At 38.4% G+C, this 24,418-nt stretch overlaps 2 protein-coding genes across 5 annotated transcripts in view; one reads left to right on the forward strand and one right to left on the reverse strand.

Moving 5' to 3' along the window:
• Positions 1 to 57: 57 nt before the first annotated feature.
• Positions 58 to 14,137, reverse strand: nudt13 (nudix (nucleoside diphosphate linked moiety X)-type motif 13). 3 transcript variants are annotated; one of them, XM_067430313.1, is made up of 8 exons: positions 13,637 to 14,137; positions 13,018 to 13,160; positions 12,820 to 12,927; positions 12,390 to 12,496; positions 11,872 to 11,997; positions 8,911 to 9,022; positions 7,815 to 7,969; positions 69 to 594 (listed from the first exon to the last, which is right to left on the reverse strand). In XM_067430313.1, exons 1-8 carry the CDS (start codon positions 13,714 to 13,716, stop codon positions 406 to 408), a joined length of 1,020 nt encoding a protein of 339 aa, XP_067286414.1. In that variant the 5' UTR covers positions 13,717 to 14,137; the 3' UTR covers positions 69 to 405. The 3 variants fall into 3 exon arrangements, with proteins under 3 accessions (XP_067286416.1, XP_067286414.1, XP_067286415.1); XM_067430314.1 differs by lacking the exons at positions 69 to 594; positions 7,815 to 7,969 and adding an exon at positions 8,499 to 8,828 and having other exon boundaries at positions 8,860 to 9,022; XM_067430315.1 differs by lacking the exons at positions 11,872 to 11,997; positions 12,390 to 12,496; positions 12,820 to 12,927; positions 13,018 to 13,160; positions 13,637 to 14,137 and adding an exon at positions 9,621 to 9,878 and having other exon boundaries at positions 58 to 594.
• Positions 14,138 to 16,162: 2,025 nt separating this feature from the next.
• p4ha1a (prolyl 4-hydroxylase, alpha polypeptide I a) overlaps positions 16,163 to 24,418 on the forward strand; it is a 33,731-nt gene continuing 25,475 nt past the window's right edge. For both annotated transcript variants that reach the window (XM_067430310.1, XM_067430309.1), the window contains exon 1: positions 16,163 to 16,291. The gene's annotated coding sequence lies outside the window, so the exon portion shown is untranslated. The remainder of the gene's footprint in view (positions 16,292 to 24,418) is intronic.

Below are 24,418 nucleotides of genomic sequence, written 5' to 3' on the forward strand. Positions count from 1 at the left end.
TAAGAATAATATTTTCTTTTGGTGTGAATATGCCCAAATGTTGTTGTGTGAAGTCACTTTAATCCTTTAGTGTCATATATAGTGAAATGTTAGAAATGTAGGCTAGTATGCCACTATTTCTTTGTATTCTCTTTATTGGAATACAATTCATAACAGTAATTTTGAAAAGCACAATTGTTTTCAGCAAAAAAATGTGTATAATTGATTACTATTTGAGGTAGATGTGCAGTTTTATAAATTTAGTTGCAATCAAGATTTACAAATATATTTCATGTTATGAAATCTTTATACAATGGTTATCACAGCAAATACATTTAGTTCAGGTTTTCGTGTCTTTTTTCTTCCTTTTTTCTTCCTATATCAGTGGTCACCAAATGCACATAGTTGCATGGTAACTAATCCAAGTCATTTTCTTGATAGCTGTTGCTGATTGGCCCATTCCTGAATGAGCTGATTGGCTATTGCATAAGAAGGAGGGACCCAGAACGCAGGTGGCTCTCTTTTAGGGTTGAGTGGAGGTTTTTGTAGTGCTTCTGTTATTTCTTCAAAAGTGAACCAGCGAGCATCCTCAAGTTCTGCCGTGTCTACATTCACCTATCCATGAACACAGTTAAAGCAGGTAAAGGTTATAGAAACAGCAATGCCTTTATTGTGGTGTTTTAAATTAAATGCATTAACATTTATTTAGATTTTTCCTGATCACAAAATAGTATCTATCCACTTTATTCACATTTTAATAACTGAACCAATTCTCAATCACACAAAGTTCTTGACAGAGAAATACTGTATATTTAGCCAGACAAGCCAGACCCACATCAAGATGTTTGGTCTGGAAACTCACCATTGACAGGGCTCAATCTGAGGGGCGGGATAAACGGTTGTCTTTCAAACTCCCTCTGCACGCGATAGGATAGCGCTACAACCAACCAGAGCAACGAAGGTGAAGCAGAGCTCGCTGACAGATTAAACATTCGCCGTATCCGGTCGGCTAAACTCCGAACACATCTTCCCTTTTTAAGAATGACTTCAGTGCCGCTCTTTGTTCTTTTCTCAGAGAAAAGCTCAACTCCAAGTCTTCCAGGATCGCGGTCAAAGCTGATTCGAAAGACCGCCGCCTTTCGCCAGTTTCTGTGTTTACAAGAAGCACGCAAACGCAATTCGGCCGTCATCATTATGGCCCCGCCCACCGACTCTATACACGATGTGATTGGCCCGTCCATATTGTGAGGAATACAGCTCAGAAGGGTATTGAGAGTTCCTAGACGACACTTGCGGGCAGATTAAATTTGCTGCCGCTAGGGTGCGTCTAGATTTCTAGGCTACTGTATATACATTTGACCAAATGTATTCAAATCTGAACCTAACTGAATGTAAACAGACTCAAACTAGACTGTGTGACATTTACATTTATGCATTTAGCAGACACTTTTATCCAAAGCGACTTACAACAGGAGTATAGGATGCGATCCGTCAAGAAGAGGCAAAGAAAACGCAAAACATGCCCTAAATACCAAGATTTGTATACTACTCAGAGTAGCAAAAACCAGAAAAGGGAAGAAGAAAAGAGAAATAGAGGAGGAAGAGTGCTCATGGAAGAGATGAGTTTTTACCTGTCTTTTGAATAAAGCGAGTGATTCTGTCGTGCGTATGGAGGACGGAAGATCGTTCCACCAACCAGGAACAATGAAAGAAAAAGTCCTGGAGAGGGATTTCATGCCTCTCTGTGTCATTAGCTGAGCGAAGGCTTCTGGTGGGGGTGTAGACGCGTAGGAGTGAGTCGAAGTATGCAGGTGCTGAGCTTGTGGAAGTTCCATAAGCAAAAGTCTGAGCTTTGAATTTGATCCGGGCAGCGAGTGGTAGCCAATGCAGAGAGATGAATAGAGGTGTGACATGAGCCATTTTGGGCTCATTGAATACAAGACGTGCCGCAGCGTTCTGGATCATTTGCAGCGGTTTGATTGCACAAGATGGAAGTCCAGCCAGAAGCGCATTGCAATAGTCTAGAAATGACCAGGGCTTGGACAAGAAGCTGTGTTGCATGCTCTGGAAGGGTCTGATTTTCCTGATGTTTTGTGGGATTTGTGATTTGAAGGCAAATATTTACATTGGTGGTGAATTATTTATTATTTATTTATAATTTTTTTGTCCTTCCTAATTTCACGTATAGCATAAAGAAAACTTCTTTAGATTTTTTTTTTTTTTTTGCATTGTCATTTTCTTTACAATTAAGCACCCACAGTAGCCTGGCCGCCAGCCGAACTTAGCCCCGCACAAATTTTTTTTAGGCTGGGCAGTTCGGTCTGGCATTGCTCCATAGAGGAGTAATTATCCCTGAACAGAAACTGTTCGGACCAATGAAATCATCAGGGCGGGCTTTAGACGATGACGGACAGATGATCAACAGTAATGTAATCATGCACATAATCAAAGTGGCTTGGATTATATTTTTTCAAATCCTAAACGAAGAGCTTGTTTGTATATGCATTCACCTTCACAATTTCTCTCAGAAATGATGATCATGTTGGGTAAGTACTCTGTGTATCATTAAATTATGTTATTTTTTTCAACACCGGCAAAGATTGTGTATTCCAGCCTGATACCAGAGTGCGTGCAGACAGGGTTGCCAAGTTTTTACAACAACCCGCCAACTACTAGCCCTAAACAATAGCTTCTCGGGGGGTTCTCCGGGGGAAAAAATGGCGTTTGGGGGGTAAAATGTGTGTTATTTTGGCAAGGTTGCCTGCTAAAATTCGCACTCATGGGTCTATATATCACATAATAGTCGCTTCAACCCGCAGACAAAACAACCCACGGGAAAAAAAAGCAGACTTGGCAACACAGTGCAGTTGAGCTCTGTTGGCATTTGACAATGTGCCGCTTCGTTGCTCTGATTGGTTGTCGGTCTATCCAATTGATGTCTTTCCTGGTTCGGTTGAAACGCCTCATAATCACAGCCCAATGGAGCAGTATCAGACTCATATTCTGACTAGAATTGAGTATGACCACGTCAGGCTACACCCACAGGGTAAAACAAGTATATATATTTAACTTAAAAGCAATACAAAAGTTACACAATTATGAATAAATAAAATGTAAATAATAATAAATTAATGAAATGTGTCTATTATATTGCCATGGGAAATTGTGCTTGTTTTTTTGGGGTTAAAATATCACATGTAAATCTTCTTGACAGGTTTTGTGACATTATCTCTTTTTTATACAGTTATTTTAATAGAATTTTTGTGTCTAACCGGTTGTCACTACAATAAATGTCACATCTGCCAGTTGGAGTGCCTATAATCTCCACCAGAGGGTACGCCTCCTGACTTCTGGGCTATCTCAACATGAACTTCAATTCCCATAACCCATTGTCTGGATTCATATGTTTTGATTAGGTTCAGCTGTGTGTCATTAGCTTGTTAAGCCTGGCCTATATAAGCCCTGTGTTTTCACCTTTCTTTGCAAAGTCTTGTTACACTGCGATTCTGAGCGATTTAACCTGGTTCCCATATTGTGGTGTTGTTTGCCTGTGTCTGGGACTCTGTTGCTACCTGGATTATTCCTCTTGTGGTTTAGAGCTTCTGCCTGTTATTTGAATTATTATTATTATTATTATCACAAGAATCTCCGACCGCTTGCTCGGACTACACTGGCTGCAAAAGCACCGGATCCAGCTAGGTTTGCCCTTGTGAATGCTAGATCGCTAGCCAATAAAACTTTCATCTTGAAGGACTTTTTTGAGTCGCGGGATCTGGATTTTCTCTGTATAACGGAAACGTGGATTCCGGTGGGTGAGTCGAGTGCTTTTTGCGAACTTTTACCGTCTGACTGTTTGTATTTTAACTTCCCGAGGTCGTCAGGCCGTGGAGGAGGACTGGCAACAGTCTATAAAACAAATTTTAAGTGTAAACAGCTCGCACTCGCTGCATCCTTCGCCAGCTTTGAGATGAGCTTGTTTGAACTGAGTGGTGCATCGCCAGTGCTGTGTGCACTTGTATATAGACCACCCAAATACAATAAGAATTTCATCAATGACTTTTCTCAATTTTTGGCTGAGTTTGTGCCAATGTATGACTGCCTCCTTATTGCAGGGGACTTTAACATACATGTGTGTTGTCCTGAAAAGCCAATGGCAAGAGCCTTTTTAGATGTCATTGAATGTTTTAATCTTGTACAGTGTGTATCTGGCCCCACGCAGGAACGTGGGCACACTCTTGACTTGGTTTTAACTCATGGCTTGGCTGTTTCTAATCTTGAAGTCTGTGATGCTTTTTTTTCCGATCATATGCCTGTTGTATTTGAAATTCCCCTCTCTTGTGTCGTAGTTAAACCGTGCGCTCCTGTGCGCCGTGGTCGGATAGTTAACCCTTCCACTGCTGCTAAGTTCTCTTCAGTTTTTAATTTAAACCATGTATCTGTCTGTCCTAACACAACTATTGATGATCAATGTGCTTTTTTTAACGCTGCTTGTCAAGTGGCATTAGACACAGTAGCTCCCATAAAAACCAGGCTATCTAAACCGAGACCTGCCCCTTGGCTGAACGATGTCACCCGCGCTGCTAGACGTGAGTGCAGAAGGGCGGAAAGAAAGTGGAAGAGGGACAAACTCCAAGTGTCATTTCAGTTACTAAGAGAGAGTTGGCGTTCGTATCAAATAGTTGTAAAAGCTGAAAAGACCAAGCATTTTTCTGAAATTATTTCTTCTAATGTTCACAATACGCAAGTTCTTTTTAATACCATAAGAACTGTTCTTAATGTCCCACAACTCCCATGTCTGTATGACCCATCAAAAATGTGTGACGAGTTTCTTCACTTTTTTATCCATAAGGTGGAGAGCATTAGGGCCCTTATCGGCCCACCCCTGTATGACCCTGGCATCTCTGTAACCTGTTCTGCTGTTTTTAACCAGTTTGAGCCTGTTAGCTTGCCTTTTCTAGAAAAAATTATTGGACAAATGAAAATCACTAGCTCACCCAATGATGTGATTCCCCCTCGTCTTTTTAAAGAGGTTCTTCCTACATTGATTCCATGCATACTTGATATTGTTAATGGCAGTTTACTTAATGGAGTTGTGCCTGTGAGTTTTAAACATGCAGTGGTTCAACCCTTGTTAAAGAAACCTGGTCTGGACCGATTTGAGCTCTCTAATTATCGGCCTATTTCTAAGCTCCCTCTGCTTTCTAAAATTGTTGAGAAAGTTGTGTATCTGCAGCTGAGCACATTTTTAAATGATAATTGTATTACCGAAATGTTCCAGTCTGGGTTTAAGTCAGCCCATAGCACCGAGACAGCTCTGCTGAGGGTTTACAATGACATTCTTTTGGCTTCAGACTCGGGTGATACTGTTGCTCTGCTGCTACTGGACCTAACGGCTGCGTTCGATACAGTTGATCACCAAATCTTATTGTCTCGACTGGAGAACAATGTGGGCATTAAGGGGATGGCCTTGACCTGGATTATGTCGTATTTGGAAGGACGAAGTTTTTCAGTTCAAGTTAATGAAGCTGTGTCCACTTCGGCTCCTCTGACGTGCGGAATCCCACAAGGGTCTGTCCTTGGGCCACTGCTTTTTTCATTGTATGTGCTGCCTCTTGGGTCAATCCTTAGAAGACACAATGTTTCGTTTCATTTTTATGCTGACGACTGTCAAATATATGTGCCGCTAAGCCAGTCAAAAACCCTTTTAGAGTGTCTAAATGAAGTAAGAGCATGGATGGCTATGAATTTCTTGTATTTTAATGAGAGTAAAACTGAGTTCGTGTTATTTGGTCCGAGTGACTCAGGTGCTGGAGTGCCTGTTGATCTGGGCTGTTTAAGCCGAGTCATTAGCCCAGTGGTTACAAACCTGGGAGTAAAGATGGACGGTTGCTTAAAATTTGATGCTCAGGTCAGTGCAGTGGTGAAGACTAGTTTCTTCCAGCTGAGGCAATTAGCCAAAGTAAAACCATTTGTATCTCCACAGAATTTTGAAATTTTAATCCATGCTTTTATCACTACTCGTTTAGATTATTGTAATGCCCTTTACACTGGTCTTAACAAATCACTACTGGCACGCTTACAACTAGTCCAAAATGCAGCCGCTCGTCTTTTAACCGGAACCCGGAAACATGACCATATTTCACCAGTTCTCCAGTCCCTACACTGGCTACCTGTGCATTTCCGCATTAATTTTAAAATTCTGTTATTTGTTTTTAAATGTCTTCATGGCCTGGCCCCCAAGTATTTATCTGATCTGATTGTGCCTTATACCCCTTCTCGCTCACTCCGGTCGGCAGATCAGGCTCTGTTAGTCGTCCCAAAGACGAAACGTAAAATTAGAGGTGATAGTGCGTTTGCCGTGGCAGCTCCGAGACTATGGAATGAGCTGCCTCTGCACATTAGACTGGCTGAGTCTCTCCCTGTTTTTAAATCCTGTCTCAAGACTCATTTATTTTCTTTGGCTTTTGGATCAGTTTGAGGGTTGACTTTGTTATTGTTGTATTTATTTTATTGCTATTTTGCTGTTTTTGTTTTGTGAATTGTGTTCAGCACTTTGGTCAACAGTGTTGTTTTTAAGGTGCTTTATAAATAAAGGTGGATTGGATTGGATTGGATTGTGGATTTCCCTTATTAAAGCTGCGTTTGGATCTTCAACCTGTGTTTCAGAACAGCTTGTAACAATAAGTAGTTAAAGTAGTGGTGTTGAGATGGAGCCTCATGAAGCATTGAAGCTTTTCAGCCAAATGGTTCACAAAAGGGTTCATTTCGCGAGGCTTCATTTGCTCACAATACCGCCTGGTGGTCAAAGAGTGTAAAACGGATACAGATGACCATGATGTGATCTGTGATGCACTGTGTTTTGCATCAGTTAAGGCTTAGATATAACGGTGAAGAAAATAAAAATACATTTCCACATAGACTAATATACTATTTATATGAATATAATGTGTATTTTCTGGTGGTATATAATGGTTGTATAACATGTGATGAATGGGCTATCAAGTGTGTGTAAATCAATTATTTGGACATATGCAGGAGGGGCAATATTATTATTACTATAAAACTGGAAATTGGCTGGGTTTTACAGGGCAGAGGGCAAGGTCCAAATCACGTTCTGAATCAGTCAGGCTTTAAGCGAGGCTTCGGACGTCATTAGTCTAAATGATACGAGCCTCGATACGCGCTTCACTGAAAGTTCCCGGGATCTCTCGACACATGCTCCGAAGCCTCGGCACAGAACTTAACATCACTAAAGCCTCTTTCACACTGCAGTCGGACCCGCAATATTCCCGGAACATTGCCGGGTCGCCTTGTGAAAGCAACCACGTCCCGGAATTGATTACCGAATTGAACCCGGGTCGGGGACCAAGTAACATTGCGGTATTCGACCCTGGACCAGCGCTGTGTGAACAAAAGCCAAAACTAATGCCGCAACGTGTACGTAGTTATCGTGCGACTCCTAGAGCTTGTTTTTTCAATAATACAACCCTGCAGTGCCAGAAGAGCTAGTCGGTGTTTTAAACGCAGAGAGTGTTCGTATACAAAAGAAACTAAAATTTAAACAAGCAGAAATGTGTGCAAACTGGACACAAGTCGAGACCACGGAGCTCCTTACTATCCGCGCTGAAGCGGAGATCGCTCGCCATGTCAACTTGATCCGGGACCGTTACGGGTTGTCGGTGAAAGCGCACATATTACGGTATTTCGCTGGCAGTGTGAATGTAGCCTACCAAATCTAGCGGCCCGGGAACAAATGCCGGCCCTGCATTATCCGTGTATTTGCCGGAATCGCAGTGTGAGAGGGGCTTATGTTAAAGGCATCATATAAGTCTCACCTGTGTTTTGTTTGGGTTTACTGTTGCATGGCAGGCTAACATAAAGGAGCTTTGTGGGAAAGGCCAGTGCTGTGATCCAGAGTACTGAAGGTTCTCCACCTCCAGACCCACCTCTTCTGCCACCTCTCTGTGCAGGGCTTCCTCCACTGACTCTCCTGCAAAATGATTTGATTTAATAGAGCTGGTAAAATAACAACACTGCAAAAAATACTTTTCTTACTTAGTATATTTGTCTTGTTTCAAGTCCAAACATCTAAAAAATCTTTAAACAAGAAGTATTTATTAGCAAAGCAAAAAATAAATTTGTTTTGGGGGAAAATAACTCGAAATGACCTTTTTGACCTTTTCAGTTTTGTTTTTTTTGATAACTTTGCCTGTGGTAATGCTAACTGCATAACATTTGCCACAGGTGTGTATTTTTATTTGAATTTTAATATTTAACCACCATTTCCTTTAAAAAAAACTATTTTGTACTAGGTATACAAAATACTCACACTTAGGGCCTTTAGGACAAAAATGTCCACATTGAAACTATTTTTTTACGGTCTATGATTGAAACCCATTAAATTTATGCATATTATAAAGCCAATTTGATAAATTATGCAGCAATAACTGTGAGGGTGTGTTAGTATGGATGTCAGAGTGTGGTGTGTATGTATGTAATAAAACAAAAATTGTGTGTAGGTGTGCATGTGTGTGCTTGTAATATTTGAGAGAGAAAAACTCAACTGCAAATCACAAATCCAGAAACTGTGTGAACCAGTGGAGTTTTGCTGGCATCTAGTGGGGAAAAGTTGGCACTGCGCCCAAACAAAATCTTACTGAGAGCTCATTTTTAATATTTATAATAAGCAAAATAATCTGCCAATGGGTAAGTACAAAATTCAAACAGAAAACAAGATTATTTTTCTTACCCCATTGGCAGATTATTTCCAAAACAAGACAACAACTTTTGCTTGTCTAGTAAATGCTTCTTAATGAAAGAACGGGAAACAAGATAATACCAAGAAAAAACTTTTTTTTGCAGTGAAAATGGTTAAGTAACGCCACAGATTGATATGCTGTGGGCAGCAGCTTGTAATAAAGTGTGACTCACCCATGTCACAGAAGCCAGAGAGTGCGCTGTACATGCCTGGAGGAAACGTGGCCTGGCGCGCCAGCAAACACCTGCTCCCATCAGACACCAGCACGATCACTACAGGTGCCATCTGCGAGTCAACGACAAACAGCTCTATGTTAACTCTTAAACGCATACTTCAGGTCTTTAGTGACACAGGAAGTCATTCACTACCCTCCTCCCCCTCATTTATTTTAAAAGTTAGACATCAACCTTCTTAGTATTCCTCAGTCAATTCATTATGAACATTATAACAAGAAAATATTATAAAAGAATGCCTGTTTTCATTTTTGTGTAAAAACTGTATAGGTGTGCAACAACATTTTTCTTTCTGCACAGCAATAATTTAATCTTTAATGATGGATTGGTTGCAATTCACCTTTATTCCACAGGGTGGAAATGTCTGATACACAATGTTACTGCAGGCAGAAAACAAAAGTATCATCAAAACTTCAAATATTAGTGTCACTCTCACTTGATGGTGGATCAGGTGAAGAAGCTGTGAGCGATCAAAATACTTATTTTGAAAATGATAGTTTTGAGAATATATTTGAGATGGTGAATATAAGCCAGATATTGAATGTACCGGGAAATGAGCTCTGACAAGGACAGTGATGATGGTATAAAACATCTGCTTCAACCATAGACTGTAAAAAAATATGTAGCCTATGTAGTGTCTGTGACATCACCCATAGGAATCTGAAGAGCCGTTTTGAAGCGTGAAGTTGAGACGAGCTGTTCCGTTGCCATCTGGAAAATGGTCAAAGAGGCGGGACATGGGCTGAGCTGAGGTGATGCGATAACTAACATAAAGCAGATAAATGGCTATCCACCAGTCACTCAAGTAACCACTTCCTTAATTATGCAGAACTATAAAGGGTTAGTTCACCCAAAAATTACATTTATATCATTAATGACTCACCCTAATGTCGTTCCACACCCGTAAGACCTCCGTTCATCTTCGGAACACAGTTTAAGATATTTTATATTTAGTCCGAGAGCGTATCTAAGTGTAGGCACACTATACTGTCCATGTCCAGAAAGGGAATAAAAACATCATCAAATGTTTTCAATCCTCAAAAAAAGATTCAAACGGTTGTGAATCAGTGAATCGATCAATGATTCGGATTGTCAATGTCACGTGATTTGAGCAGTTTGATACGCGATCCGAATCATGAATCAATACGCTGATTCATGACCGTTTGAATCTTTATTTGAGGACTGAACACAAACAAGGAAGAGAAGACAATGCTGAATAAAGTTGTAGTTTTTGTGATTTTTGGACCAAAATGTATTTTCGACGCTACAAGAGTTTCTAATTAACTAACTGATGTCACATATGGACTACTTTAATTATGTTTTTATTCCCTTTCTGGACATGGACAGTATAGTGTGCCTACACTTAGATACGCTCTCAAACTAAATATAATATATCTTAAACTGTGTTCTGAAGATGAACGGAGGTATTACGGGTGTGGAACGACATTAGGGTGAGTCATTAATGACATCAATTTCATTTTTGGGGGAACTATAGGCTTTATATATTATAAATGAATTAGTTATAAAAATCCCCCTCATCCCCCTCACAGTTGTCATGAAGGGCAAAATTAGCTGTATAGTTGTTGTCATGTTTTTTTCTGCTGTAAGGTTGGGTATTTTAAAAGGGAGCTCAATGAGATTCTTCGCTCTTCTGGGGCATGTCCCTAGTGGCCAGTCGAGGAATTACAGTTTAAGTTACTTCTGTATCGGCTTCAAGAGACCACGGGAGGTTGCAGCTTGGCTAAAAAAGTTAGGCTAAAAAATAGGCTATATTTCTTTCTTTTGTAATTGTTACTCTAATATTTTGTGTATATGTAAACACTCTATGTGTAGGTGTTGGCATATGTATGTTATTTAAAGGAACTGTATGTAAGAAATGTATTTCAATTAATCATAAAATGGCCCTGATATGTCACTAGACATTATGAATTCATGCTAATTTCAAATACTTATATCCTGGTAGTCCGGCCAGGATATTGTCATTTAAAAGTTGTTGTTGTAGCCCTCAACTGATGTTGATGTTGACATCATGTTGTGTTTTGGTCTGAAGCTCCGCCCTCCACCTATCGACCAATCACAAAGTCAGTAGTGTTTCTGCATCCGGGTTGCCAGATCTGCTCTAGTTACCACAGCTGCAGCTACAAATGTTCCTGCTGGATCCTGCAGCCTATCTGGCAACCTCGAGTCAGGGGGAGGGGGAGAGGGGATACAACTGCAGTACCAGTCTTGGCCACAATCTTACACACACTTCCTTTAAAAGAAAGTTAGAATTAAAAGGGTAGGAGTATATCATTTTTTCTTCTTCCTACTCCTTTTTCGTACATGAGCATGTTTTTACAGGAAAGTAAGATACTTTGCTGTTTTTTATTTTAATTTTTCTATTCTTCTATTTTTTGTTTTTTACTTTTTCTTTTTTAAATGTTTGAACATTATTGTATTATTCTCTCATGTTCGAGAGAAGGGGAAAAAAAGATGAAAATATATCAAACCGGGTCGCTAAAGACCCGAATATGTAATAATGATTAGCGAAACATTCATGCATTTAAGGGTTAAGTGTGAGCCGTAATTTAAAGACAGCATGAAACAGCATTCGCAATTCATTGTACTCTGAAACAAGAATAAGCAGCGAGGAATTGCATTAACAAGGAATTGATTGGGTTGTAATAAGTGGCCATACAATTACATTAAAATAGCCTAAAAGAATACCCAAGCTACCCAGCTAGTGATTAAATATATACTTTTGTACTGTACAGAGTAGAACAGCACATCAATAAAACACAGCATCAGTCAAACAAATTAAATAAAACTGAAAATCTGACACTCATTTTTTATCAGGTGGCATGTATTTGCATATTGTGGGAGTTGTCCTGCTGTCTGACATCATGAAAAGCACCTGCTTACTTTGGGGTAGTATGTGACGCCACTGCTGCGGCAAACTCTGAAACTTCCTGACTGGTTCCTGACAGTCGGCTGCCCCGTAGCACTACAAAATCCATTTGTCTGATGCCATCGAAGGAGAGCCTGTCCCTAAATCAAACACCAAATTAAATTGAATGTATGCAAATAACGTCTTAGAGATGGTCAACATACAAATGGTACGATGGCTATGGTATGATGAAAGGTATGATGGCTATATCACACTATATTGGCGTTCATATGGACTACAAACAAACATCATTCACATGGTAATTACTTATAGTAAATGTAAATAACTAGTTAAACAACAACTATTGCCTAAAGTAGTAATGGTGACAAAGAGCGAGTGGGATCAAGTTCCTTAGATGATCCCTGGGATTGAACCAGCAACCTGCTTATTTACCTCGTTTTCTGAAATTAAATATCATCTGGCACAAAAACATGTTTCAAAGTGGTTACAATGCAGTAGCATTATTGATCATTTAGAAACTTAAGGTACATACTTTGGCCACAAGAGCAGACTCTGGTCCAGTTATCATGAAGAAAGCTTTCCTGAGATCCACAAACATACCGCTACACTCCTGCTCCAATGCACTGCGATCTAAATCACCTACAGCGAGAAGATATATATATATTATATAGTATGCAATAATATAATGTGTACAGTATAGGTTTCGCATGGTCACAGAAAACTTGGAAATGTAATGTTATCCAGGTCTGGAAAACTTATGGAAAATAATGGAAATAAGAACTTAAAATGTTGTGGAAATTCCAGGAACAATCAAACACCACTCACATTCCTATAGGGTTTCTGTATCACAAACAGTAGAGTATGGAGCTAGCAAAACCAAACCATTGTACTGCAAGTCAACAAATGTGTTCAGCTTTAAAATATTTTCAGAGTATTATATAATAATGGCTGTGTGAACTGACCCAATTCTAGTGAGAATTTCGGTTCACCCTTGTCAGTGCATCCCAGAAGAAAAGATTCGTCAACAAAGTGTTTGTCCTTTCCAACCTTCTCCAGTATCTGTTCCAAATCTAGAGGAATTGGCATACAAACATAGAAACTTATATCCAAAATCTTTTAATTCATGATATGGAAGAGTTTAAGTGGTGCTGTATTGAGACCTGAGGTATTTAGACACGCCGGTTTGTAAAAGCCGCTGTTGGTCTTCTGCAGTAGAGGAGCGAGCTTATGATACAGTAGAAACTTTCCAGACTTCAGTGCTTCTCGACATGCCTCGTCATCCTCTTTTAATCTCATAAGGTACCTAAACATGAATATTTTATTTTATATTAAGCAATTATTTATCCAAAATTCAAGCTGTGAATTATTACAGATAAAACTTTATGATTAATATCAAAAACAGCCCATGCAATTAAGCCAAACAATGTTTCACATTTTTTATTTAGTTATGTTAATTAGGTAATTCATCCAAAAAAAACAGGACAGAAAGAAATACATTCTTAAAAATTAAAAAAAAAAAAAATCTACAAGTGTCACATTACAAATGATTCGATTCTTACAATTAATATAATTTCCTTTACGGAAAATATAAGTTCTTATTTCTTTCTTTTACTTTTGATGTGAAATATGACCTGGACATGTTCTTGACAGGTTTGTGAGATTCATTCAAATAATATTCGATTAAAAAGAATGTAATAATGTTTATCTTATTCAATTATATTAACTCCAGTACCTCAGTAACAAAACGCATTGTAAATGGATGTATTTAAGAAGACAGACCTCATTCGAGACACATATCCAGAGCAGGAGCGTGATAACACCAAGTTACAGTTGAAAAGAAGCTTGAATGACTTCAGCATGTCTAAAAGGTCAACAATAACTGCCTTTGTGTTCACTTAAAATAAATCAATTAAAGGTTTTAAGTTAAAATTCACATCTAGGTTTAGCCTATGTAAGAGATAGCCTAGAACGTGTCGTTGAAACTTTGTAACAAAAGTAAAGTGGCAACAGAGAATCTTCTTTCAGTGTCACAATTTCCTATAAAGTTTCGGAGATTATCTTCGTGAAAATGCAGTTAGAAGAATGACACAAAAATACATATTTGAACACCGTCGTAATAAACCGCAACTAATTCAAAGCGACTCTTTCGTAAAACTTTGTCGCTCTCTACTCCAGGAAGCTTCCAGTTTAAGCAACATAGGGGACCCCAAATAAAATACTGATATAAATAAACAAAAGTGATTGCTTCTGTACTGCTCTACGACCAGTCTACAACGCCTGCGCGACGTCGGTACGTCATCAAGAGCGTGTCAACGAGCAAGCAGCGCTCTCTGTCGTTGTAGAAGTGTGACTACTCCCAGTTTTTTTTATGTAGGTACATTATTTATGTTTTTTATGCATCATGCTGTTTTTGGACATACTGTGATGATACTATGTTGTTGGACATGTCACATGGTAAAATTAGGGTACATTGGAATGTATTCTGTAGAAATACAATGTTATTTATGAAATACGCTCTTATTGCCAAAAGTTTGGGGATGCCTGCTTTTACATGCATATGCACTTTAATGACACCCCATTCTTAATTTGTAGGGTTTAATATGGCGTTGGCCCATCCTTTGCAGCTATAACAGCTTCAACTCTTGTGCGAATGCTTTCCACAAGGTTTAGGAGTGTATTTATGACAATTTCATAAACATTTAATTGCATTTTTGACCATTCATCTAGAAGCGCATTTGTGAGGTCAGGCACTGATGTTGGACAAGAAGGCCTGGCTCACAGTCTCCACTCTAACTTATCCCAAAGGTGTTCTATCGGGTTGAGGTCAGGACTCTGTGCAGGCGAGTCAAGTTCCTCTTGTCTTTATGGACCTTGCTTTGTGCATTGATGCGCAGTCATGTTGCAATAGGAAGGGGCAATCCCCAAACTGTTTCCTCAAAGTTGGGAGCATGAAATTGGCCAAAATGTCTTGGTATGCTGAAACATTAAAAGTGTCTTTCACTGGAACTAAGGGGCCAAGCCCAACCCCTGAAAAACAACCCCACACCATAACCCCTCCTCCACCAAACTTTACACTTGGCACAATGCAGTCAGGCAAGTACCATTCTTCTTGAAATCATCAAACCCAGACTTGCCCATCGGATTGCCAGACAGAGAAGTGTGAGTCGTCATTCCAGAGTCCAGTGGCGGTGTACTTTACACGCTGCGCCCGATGCTTTCCATTGCACTTGGTGATGTAAGGCTTGGATGCAGCTGCTCAGCCATGGAAACCCATTTCATGAAGCTCTCTGTTCCTGAGCTAATCTGAAGGCAGCACGATGTTTGGAGCTCTGTAGCTATTGACTCTGCAGAAAGTTGGCAACTTCTGTGCACTGACCCTGCTCTAAGATTTTCATACCACTTTGTGGCTGAGCTGCTGTTGTTCCCAATTCCAGTTTGTTATAATACCCCCAACAGTTGACCATGGAATATTTAGTTGTGAGGAAATTTCAGGAATGGACTTATTGCACCGGTGTACCTATCACGGTACCCTAGCTCCAGAGAGCAACCCATTATTTCACAAATGTTTGTTGAAGCCTAGGTGCTTGATTTTATACCTGTGGGCATGGAAGTGATTGAAACACCTGAATTCAATCATTTGGAGGGGTGCCTCAATACTTTTGGCAATAGGTGACACAAACCTTCATCCAACACCGTAGTATGTGTAGCCTATATAACAATCAGTTCAACTTTCATTTATTTGTTTTGATTGGTTTTGCTATCTAAAATACCATCTTAAAAAAAAAAAAAAAAAAAAATGCGACTCTCCCATCGTTGGACTTCCCCACAACCAACAATTTTGTCAAAAGTGTACTTATTTACCAAGTATACAATGCTCTGGCAGCTCAAAAACTCAAGAGCATGCTGAAAACTTTATGTTGTATAGCTTTCTGAGCTTTCAAAAACACAAGAGGCAAGATTGCAACATGAGACCAATTGGTCTTTATTTTTATTTTTATTCCTCAGAACAGCGCACCCGCTCTGTTTCTTAAAGGGGAACACCCTTGGTGGTGTGTTATTTGTGTTTATCCCTGCAATGTCACCTACTAAACAGAGCTAAAAGCACCAGTCCTAAGTAGTTAGGAGAGATTTGTATTATCCATTTGTATTAAAGGTAATGCAACAATATATTTTGTGCAATATTAGAAGAAATAGGCCTACGTTTATTCCAATGTATCAGGAGAGCCTTTATGCGACTGCTGGAGTCTGTAGTTGCTCTGTATGAACAGCAGACGGCGCTGCAGCTCAATCATGTCTCCTCTGTAGATCCTTCCACATTTCATCTGCGAACGAGTAACGTTAGCGAACGAACCGCTGAAGAGTGAAAGAGGGAGAGAAGCTAACCAACCAACATTTTCCCGATTTTGTTTTATCGACTCATTCCAGGACGGAACAGTAAGTTGACCTGCTTATTATGCTTGCTTCAGTAAACATAAGTTACTCGCTTCAGCAAACATCTATATCATAGACAGGCTCAAGACACTCTAGAAATTTCCCTGCATATTTCCATAGTTTTTCCCGTTGCGTGTAACGTACTGCCGTTTCTCGCCGTTTCTTTCAAGACATTTTCCTATATCTATTTTCTCTCTCTAGTGGATTTGGCAGCGTATATTTGACCAGGTGATGGATTTTGACTCTTGCGTTCTGATTTCAAAACTCGCTGCGATCATAAAATCACAACCATCCCTCCTACAGTAACGTTATAGAGATTCATACAGTATGCATTCAATAGCTTTATTATAATATGAATGGTAATAATAAAGTCAAGGGTGTACTTATTAATTAACATAGCACTAACATAATATTTAGATTAATAGAATCCATTGGCGTTATAAAAAGAGGTAGCGTCAGATCTGTACTGAAAATATGAACATGCTAAAGACAGTCAAATATAATTTACAGCGACAAAAAGAGACACAAGACGCGTTTACAAAGGCACTATAAGTGTAGTGAAGTGAGAAGTTAGTAAAGTTACAGTGTTTGGGTCATGTACTGGGGGAGGGGAAGGGACGTGGCACAAAATCCACATCAGTTTACAAATATCCCGGTTACAAAAACATGGAATTAATAACAGTCATCCGTCGGTTATCTGCCTAATATAATAATGTAAATACTTTTGTTACTCGGGTTAACATTTGAGAAGACTATTCTATTTGCACAAGTACAGTTACACTAAAGGACTCTTAATTGTATCATGGTTTCATATACCATGGTATTACCATGGTACATTAAAAAAACTTGTAAGCTATATACCATTGCACTTTTTGTTAATGTTATGCACACTAAAAATGTATATATCTATAAGTATATTTCTATCTGATTGACCTTTAAAATCAGACCCTAAAAAGTCAGATAATTATAATAATTGTGTCTGTGTGTGTGTGTCTGTGACCCTGGACCACAAAACTATGACTGGAATTGAGATTTATACATCATCTGAAAGCTGAATAAGCTTTCCATTGATGTATGGTTTGTAAGGATAGGACAATACTCTGTGGCCGAGATACAATTCTGGAATCTGAGGGTGCAAAAAAGTCTAAATAATGAGAAAATCCAATTGAAAATTGCCCAAATGGAGTCCTTAGCAATGCATACTACTACTAATACATTCTAGATGTATTTACGGTAGGAAATTTACAAAATATCTTATTGATTTTTGGTATAACAGAAACATCAATAATTTTGACCCATACAATATATTGTTGGCTATGACTGGTTTTGTGGTCCAGGGTATCTAGATCTAGATTTAGATCTATCTATCTACATTACCATAAAATACTATTTATTATATATTTATCATAATTTATTTTTAAAAATGTAAATAATTAAAATACTATATATATATTTTGTTGTTGAAAAAAGACCTTACTACAATGGGTGTAGTCCGTCTCTTTTTTGAGTGACCACACTCATTAAGCTTTCCTGTCGTGACCCCAGGCTATTGCTTTTTTTAGTGTGTTCGCTGCAAGATTTTAGGCAAGCCTTCTCTACAAGTTAATACTAGTTCCTCAAATGTTTAGTCAAATCATAGGTTCTGATTACATTCTTGTCATTTTGAATTAGGATAAAGCACATTTTTAACAGGCACTTGTTTTCGCAGGAGGAATCTAATGGTTTGTGTGCCACTGGTGTCAGGTCTTATTTGTGTTTGTGTAAATTCCTGTAGTGCTTGTTTTAGCAGCTGTTTTTGCCCACAACAGATGGTCAAGTTTTTGAAAACGGCTGGGAATTGCATTAATTGCTTCGCTTTTCTGAGATTTTTAACACCAGAAAGTTTAGGTCAAGCGACGGTCAGCACAGTTTTTAAACGTTAGTGTCTAGTTCTGTGTTTCCTTTCTTGGGGCTTTTTGAACAGGTAAAATGAGAATGTTAACAGTGAGCTGCTCAACCAAACCTGACACCCATTGTATAGTGTAACCTACTAAAAAAATGAAGTGTTCATAATAACCTGCTGCAGTATCTATTATGGTTCAAACAAAAGTTTCATTATGTATGTTTGGTTTGCATGTAATAAAACTCAGTCGTAATGCTATAGGATGAGTTATATGTAATTGTTATGTTATATGTTCAAATGCATTAGCTTAGAAAATACAACTAATAATTATCTACCTTTGAAATCATCAGTTTCAAGATTCCTTGTGCAAAATAATTCAGTATGCTCTCAAATCACTTCTAGAAATATTCAAATGAGGCATGTTATCCACCAACTCACATACTTGTACTACACACTAAAAATTCACTTCTGAAATAAAACTTCAGTCAATGTCTTTTGTGTGTAAGCATTCATTCGGACAAGTAAATCAGTTGTTCACATAATACACACAAAAAAATGTTCGTATAAGTGTTTTGTCAGTTTATTTAAATAAGCATATTTATGATCTGCAGGACATTTTTCCCTTTACTAAGGGCTTTTATTCTTCACCTTAATAAATGTATGCATGTGACATCATTCATGCCAAATCCTTAAATTATATCAATAAATTTAATTAAAATAATAATAAGTCTTACTTATAATCTTTCCATAATAGAGAGAAAAAAAGAATATATATATACTACCAGTCAGAATTTTGAAAACTGTACAATATTGATTGTCTCTTCTGCTCACCAAGGCTGCATTTATTATTATTTTTAAAAAGCTGTAATATTGTGAAATATTATTAAAATGTAAAATAACTGTTTTCTTTTTGAATATATTTTAATTGCAAGTTATTCCTGTGATTAAAGCTGATTTTTCAGCATCATTACTCCAGTGTTCAGTCAGTGTCACATGATCCTTTAGAATTCATTCTAATTTGCTGATTTGCTGCTCAAGAAACAATTATTATTATTATCAATGTTGAAAGCATTTTTCATTCTTTGATGAATATAAAGTTAAAAAGAAAAGTATTTATCTGAAACAGGAAGCTTTTGTAACATTGTACTACCGTTCAAATGTTTTGGGTCAGTACAATTTATTTATTTATTTTTTATTTTTGGAAAGAACTTAAAGGGGTACTTCAGCGCTGGGAAGATGAATCTGTATTTAAACTGGGTCATCAATGCAGTAGAAATGTGAAATTATTTTTGAATTTGGTGTCTTCTAGACTGAGAAAAGACAGAAAATGTATTTTTGTCCCATGGGGATGAAAGACTACAATTCCCAGAATGCTTCGCTGCCCTGTGAGGCCATTCCCAACACCAACTTCATTACTGTGACTGAGTTAGAGAAGACACTACAATTAAAAACTGAACGTGTCTGTTCAATATAATGAGTGAGTCACCGCGCGAGTGTCACAGCCCTGAGCACTAACTGCACGAGTGATGAGAGCTGAGGTAATCGCGACTACATTCGCGGCACACATTCACACAGGAGTTCAGTCTGGCACGCGTTTCAGTTCATGCCTTTGCAAGCTTAACTTTCATAGAAATGAATTTGAGAAGTTAAAAGACTTACATTGCTCACCATAGCTCCGTTTAAATGATCCTGTCTGCAAGCTGAGCTCTCCCTGCCAGCTGAGTGTAATCTCCCATCCCCCATGCGCAGATTCAAAACATGCGGAAATGGCTCCCTCTGCTGGCTGTAGTCTTTAGCCTCTGGGCAAACATTCCTCCTATGATGCAAATATCGTCATTTTGCATCATAGGAGGAATTTTTCCAGAAATAAAATGCATAAATCTCTTGTCTCAGGGAGATATGAGGGGGGAAAGCACAATAATTTGAATATTCTCCAGGGTTTCTACTGATACAAAGCCATATGCTAATCGCTGAAGTAACCCTTTAAGAAATTAATACAGTTATTCATCAAGGATCCATTAAATTGATCAAGTGAACGTATATAGACATTTATAATGTTACAAAAGCTGTATATTTACGATAAATGCTATTCTTTTGAACTTTCTATTCATTAAATAATCCTGTAAAAAATTGTACACAACTGTTTTAACATTAATAATAATAATAAATGTTTCTTGAGCAGCAAATCGGCATATTAGAATGATTTCTGAAGGATCATCAGACACTGAAGACTGGAGTAATGATGCTGAAAATTCAGCTTTGAATCACAGAAGTAAATTGCATTTTAAAATATATTCAAATAGAAAACAGTTATTTTAAATGTGTACTGTATTGCAGATCAAATGAATGCAGCCTTGTTGAGCATAAGATAATTCTTTAAAAATATATAAATATATGGCCAGAGGTGTATAAAATCAAGCACATAGGCAGGCAGACTGATTCTAAAACATTTGTAAAAGAATGGGTCGCTCTCAGGAGCTCAGTGAACTCAAGCGTGGTACTCTGATAGGTTCCCACCTGTGCATTAAGTCAATTTGTGAAATTTCCTTACTACTAAATATTCCACGGCCAAGTGGTAATATAACAAAGTGGAAGCAATTGGGAACCACAGCAACTCAGTAGGCCACATAAAATCACAGAGTGGGGTCAGCGCATGCAACAGTGTGCAGAAGTCGCCAGCTTTCTGCAGTTAATAGCTACAGACCTCTAAACTTTGTGTGGCCTTCCTTCAGATTAGCTCAAGAACAGTGCCTAGAGAGCTTCATGGAATGAGTTTCCATGGAAGAGCAGTTGCATCATCACCAAGTGCAAATGCAAAGCATTGAATGTAGTGGTGTAAAGAATGCCGCCACTGGACTCTAGAGCAGTGCAGGCGTGTTCTTTAGAGTGACAAATCACACTTTTCTGTCTGGCAATCCAATGGACGAATCTGGGTTTGGCAGTTGTCAGGAGAACAGTATTTGCCTGACTGCATTATGCCAAATGTAAAGTTTGTTGGAGGGGGGATTGTGATGTGGGGTTGTTTTTCATGGGTTGGGCTTGGCCCATTAGTTCCCAGTGAAAGGAACTCTTAAAGCTTCAGCATACCAAGACATTTTGGACAATTTCATGCTCCGAACTTTGTGGGAACAGTTTGGTGATGACCCCTTCCTGTTCCAACATGACTGCGCAGTGCACAAAGCAAGGTCCATAAAGACATGCATGAGCGAGTTTGGTGTGGAGGAACTTGACTGGCCTGCACAGACTCCTGACCTCAACCCGATAGAACACCTTTGGGATGAATTAGAGCGGAGACTGTGAGCCAGGCCTTCTCGTCCAACATCAGTGCCTGACCTCACAAATACACTTCTAAAAGAATGGTCAAAAATTCCCATAAACACACTCCTAAACCTTGTGGAAAGCCTTCCCAGAAGAGTTGAAGCTGTTATAGCTGCAAAGGGTGGGCCAACTCCATATTAATCCATATGGATTAAGAATGGGATGTCATTAAAGTTCATATGCATGTAAAGGCAGGCGTCCCAAAACTGCAATCATTCTAACCTCGCATATTTTTTAGGATGTTTAACTTGCATATTAATACATTGTGAATATAGCAGATTTCAAAAATAAAACAAAAAAAAATGCTGCAAAATGATTTAGGGAAGGAAGAAGATTGTGCAACTGCTCAGTTGTTCTGCCCTATTTATAAATGGAAGTTACAGGCTAACTGAATGCTGTCAAGCTGATGGCAGTGAGCTTTCCTCTTTCACAGTGCCAGCGGGGTTTTGAGGGAACAATCTGTCTGGCACAGAACAACTCGTGGTGCCTCGTGTTCCTGTACGCCTCACTGCTGAAATACATACAGCAGCTGTGAGAAGTTTATTAAAGGGACAGTTCAGGGATTGTTCACCCACAAATGAAAGTTCTGTCATTATTTACACACACTCAGGTTTTTTCCCCCAATCTTTTCTTTCTTTGGTGACTGTGGAACATAAAAGAAGATATTTTGAGAAATGTCTCAGTTCTTTTTCATGCACCATTATAATGCAATTATAATGAGATTTAGGCAATATTTGAATTTTACCTCATATAAACACAATACTTTAAACAAATTGATGTGATTAAGATCATAGTCAATCATAATATGTGACATATGCTGATTTTAATTGCAATAAACCGGTTTGTAAACAGTTTAATTTACCAAATCTATTCCATTGACCAAAGTGCACATTACATACACAGATGACGCTGTCATGCGCAGATTCAGAAACATATTGGTAAATAAGCCATTATATATTGGGGTGACAACATTGTGCAACATTAATATAATCCAGTATATTAAAGAGATAAATAAAATAAAATAAAAATCGGTCACTATTTACTCACCTTCAAGTTGTTCCACCTATATGAATTTCTTTCTTTTGCTGGACACAAAAGAAGATATTTTGAAGAATGCCAGTCACCGAACAGTTGATGGGCCTTATTGACTTCTATGGGGAAAAAAATACTATGGAGGTCAACGAGGCCCATCAACTGTTTGGTGACTGGCAAGAAATACATTTTTTTTTGAATAAGCAGAATAATAAAAAAAGGAATTTAAACAGAAGTGAAGATGTTTGCTTGTGTCATGTAAAGTTCTTACTCTGATTATTGGAAATAATTACATTATTGGTGCACATGTATTATTGGGTTGCTAGGCAACGTGGCGGAGAGGACGCTGGCGTTGTCTGTTCGCCGCTTCTCCACCCACAAATCATGTTAATGTACTATTAGATTTAGATTTTATTTTATTTCCTTATGTTTGTGACTAGTCTAATAGTCAGAGCTACAATTGGGAATGTTGCTGATTGCTGGCAGCCCCCCCCCCCCCCCCTTGTTGCACTTTGAGATTCTTCGGAATGAAAAGTGCATTATAAATAAAATTTATTATTATTATTATTATTACATGTAGTCATTGGAAGTCATTGTTGTTTGCTTCCCAACATTTTTTACAATATCTTTGTTCATGTTCTGCTGAAGAATGAAATGCATACTGGTTTCGAATGACAAATATTAAAAAAAAATTGGTGGACTGTCCCTTTATTAAATGCTCCCAGAGAGCAGGCAATCATTAAAACAATGTTGATGACATGTCAAAGCTAATTGCATTATTGATAAAAATTGATGTTGCTTCAGTATCACCTTTGCTTCCTCAGTTAAAGCAATGTTGAGATTTCAACAAAAAACTAATAAAAATGTATCTATGATAATGTCATGAATCAACATTATGAAGTGATATTGGTTCAATATCACGTTTTTACCTTTATTTAATGTTGAAACAATAGTGAAATTTCAACAAAAAATCTATGATAATGTCAGTGAATCAACTATTATGTTGATTCTACATCTCTGATGTGGAAGCAATATTGAAATTAACAAAAATAATCAATTGTAATATTATTGAATCATCATTACTCTATGATGTTGATTTTACTTCACTGCTGTTGAATTAACACTGAAATGAACAATAATCTTTGGTAATATTGTTTGATCACTATTACAATGTGATGCTGATTATAAATCACTTTTGTTGAAACACTGTAAATACAACTGAAATGTAATGGCAACATAAAACAATGTTGCCATCTGATGTACCAAGTTAATGTTGAAACAACATTAATATTTCAACTACACTTCAATGCTGAAGAATGTTATTAACCAGACAGTTGATGGTACCTAGCCTGACAAGCCAGATCCACATGATGTTTGGTCTGGAAACTCACCATTGACAGGGCTCAATCCGAGGGGCGGGATAAACGGTTGTCATTCAAACTCCCTCTGCACGCGATAGGATAGCGCTACAACCAACCAGAGCAACGTGAAGCGGAGCTCGTAGATAGATTAAACATTCGCTGTATCCGGTCGGCAAAACTCAGATAACATCTCTCCTTTTTAAGAATGACTTTAGTGCCGTTTTTTGTTCTTTTCTCAGAGAAAAGCTTTACACCAAGTCTACCAGAGTCGCGGACTCTTGGTCAAAGCTGATTCGAAAGAGTTTACTAGTGGCACGCAAGCCCAACTCTGCCGTCACTTTGCCCTGACTAGTGAACTAGGGATCTGATTAAGACGCCCATGGGCTAAGTGTGCAGTGTGACATTCTTGCTCATGTTTATGTCTCTTGCACTTTAAGAAACCTGTTTAAAGGGGTCATGAATTGAGAAAATATATGCCGCGTTCCAGGTGACCCGTAACCCTTGTTTTTCCAACCTTCTACCAGTGAAAGTGCACTG

Source organism: Pseudorasbora parva, chromosome 21, assembly GCF_024679245.1.
Source record: "Pseudorasbora parva isolate DD20220531a chromosome 21, ASM2467924v1, whole genome shotgun sequence".
Lineage (NCBI taxonomy): Eukaryota > Metazoa > Chordata > Actinopteri > Cypriniformes > Gobionidae > Pseudorasbora > Pseudorasbora parva.

Coding starts and splice junctions, on each gene's coding strand:
- nudt13 (XM_067430313.1), bottom strand. CDS start 13,716: ATGCTGAAGTCATTCAAGCTTCTTTTCAACTGTAACTTGGTGTTATCA. Junction 13,161..13,636: donor GGATATGTGTCTCGAATGAG/GTCTGTCTTCTT, acceptor ATTCATGTTTAG/GTACCTTATGAGATTAAAAG. Junction 595..7,814: donor TAAACCCAAACAAAACACAG/GTGAGACTTATA, acceptor GTTCATGGATAG/GTGAATGTAGACACGGCAGA.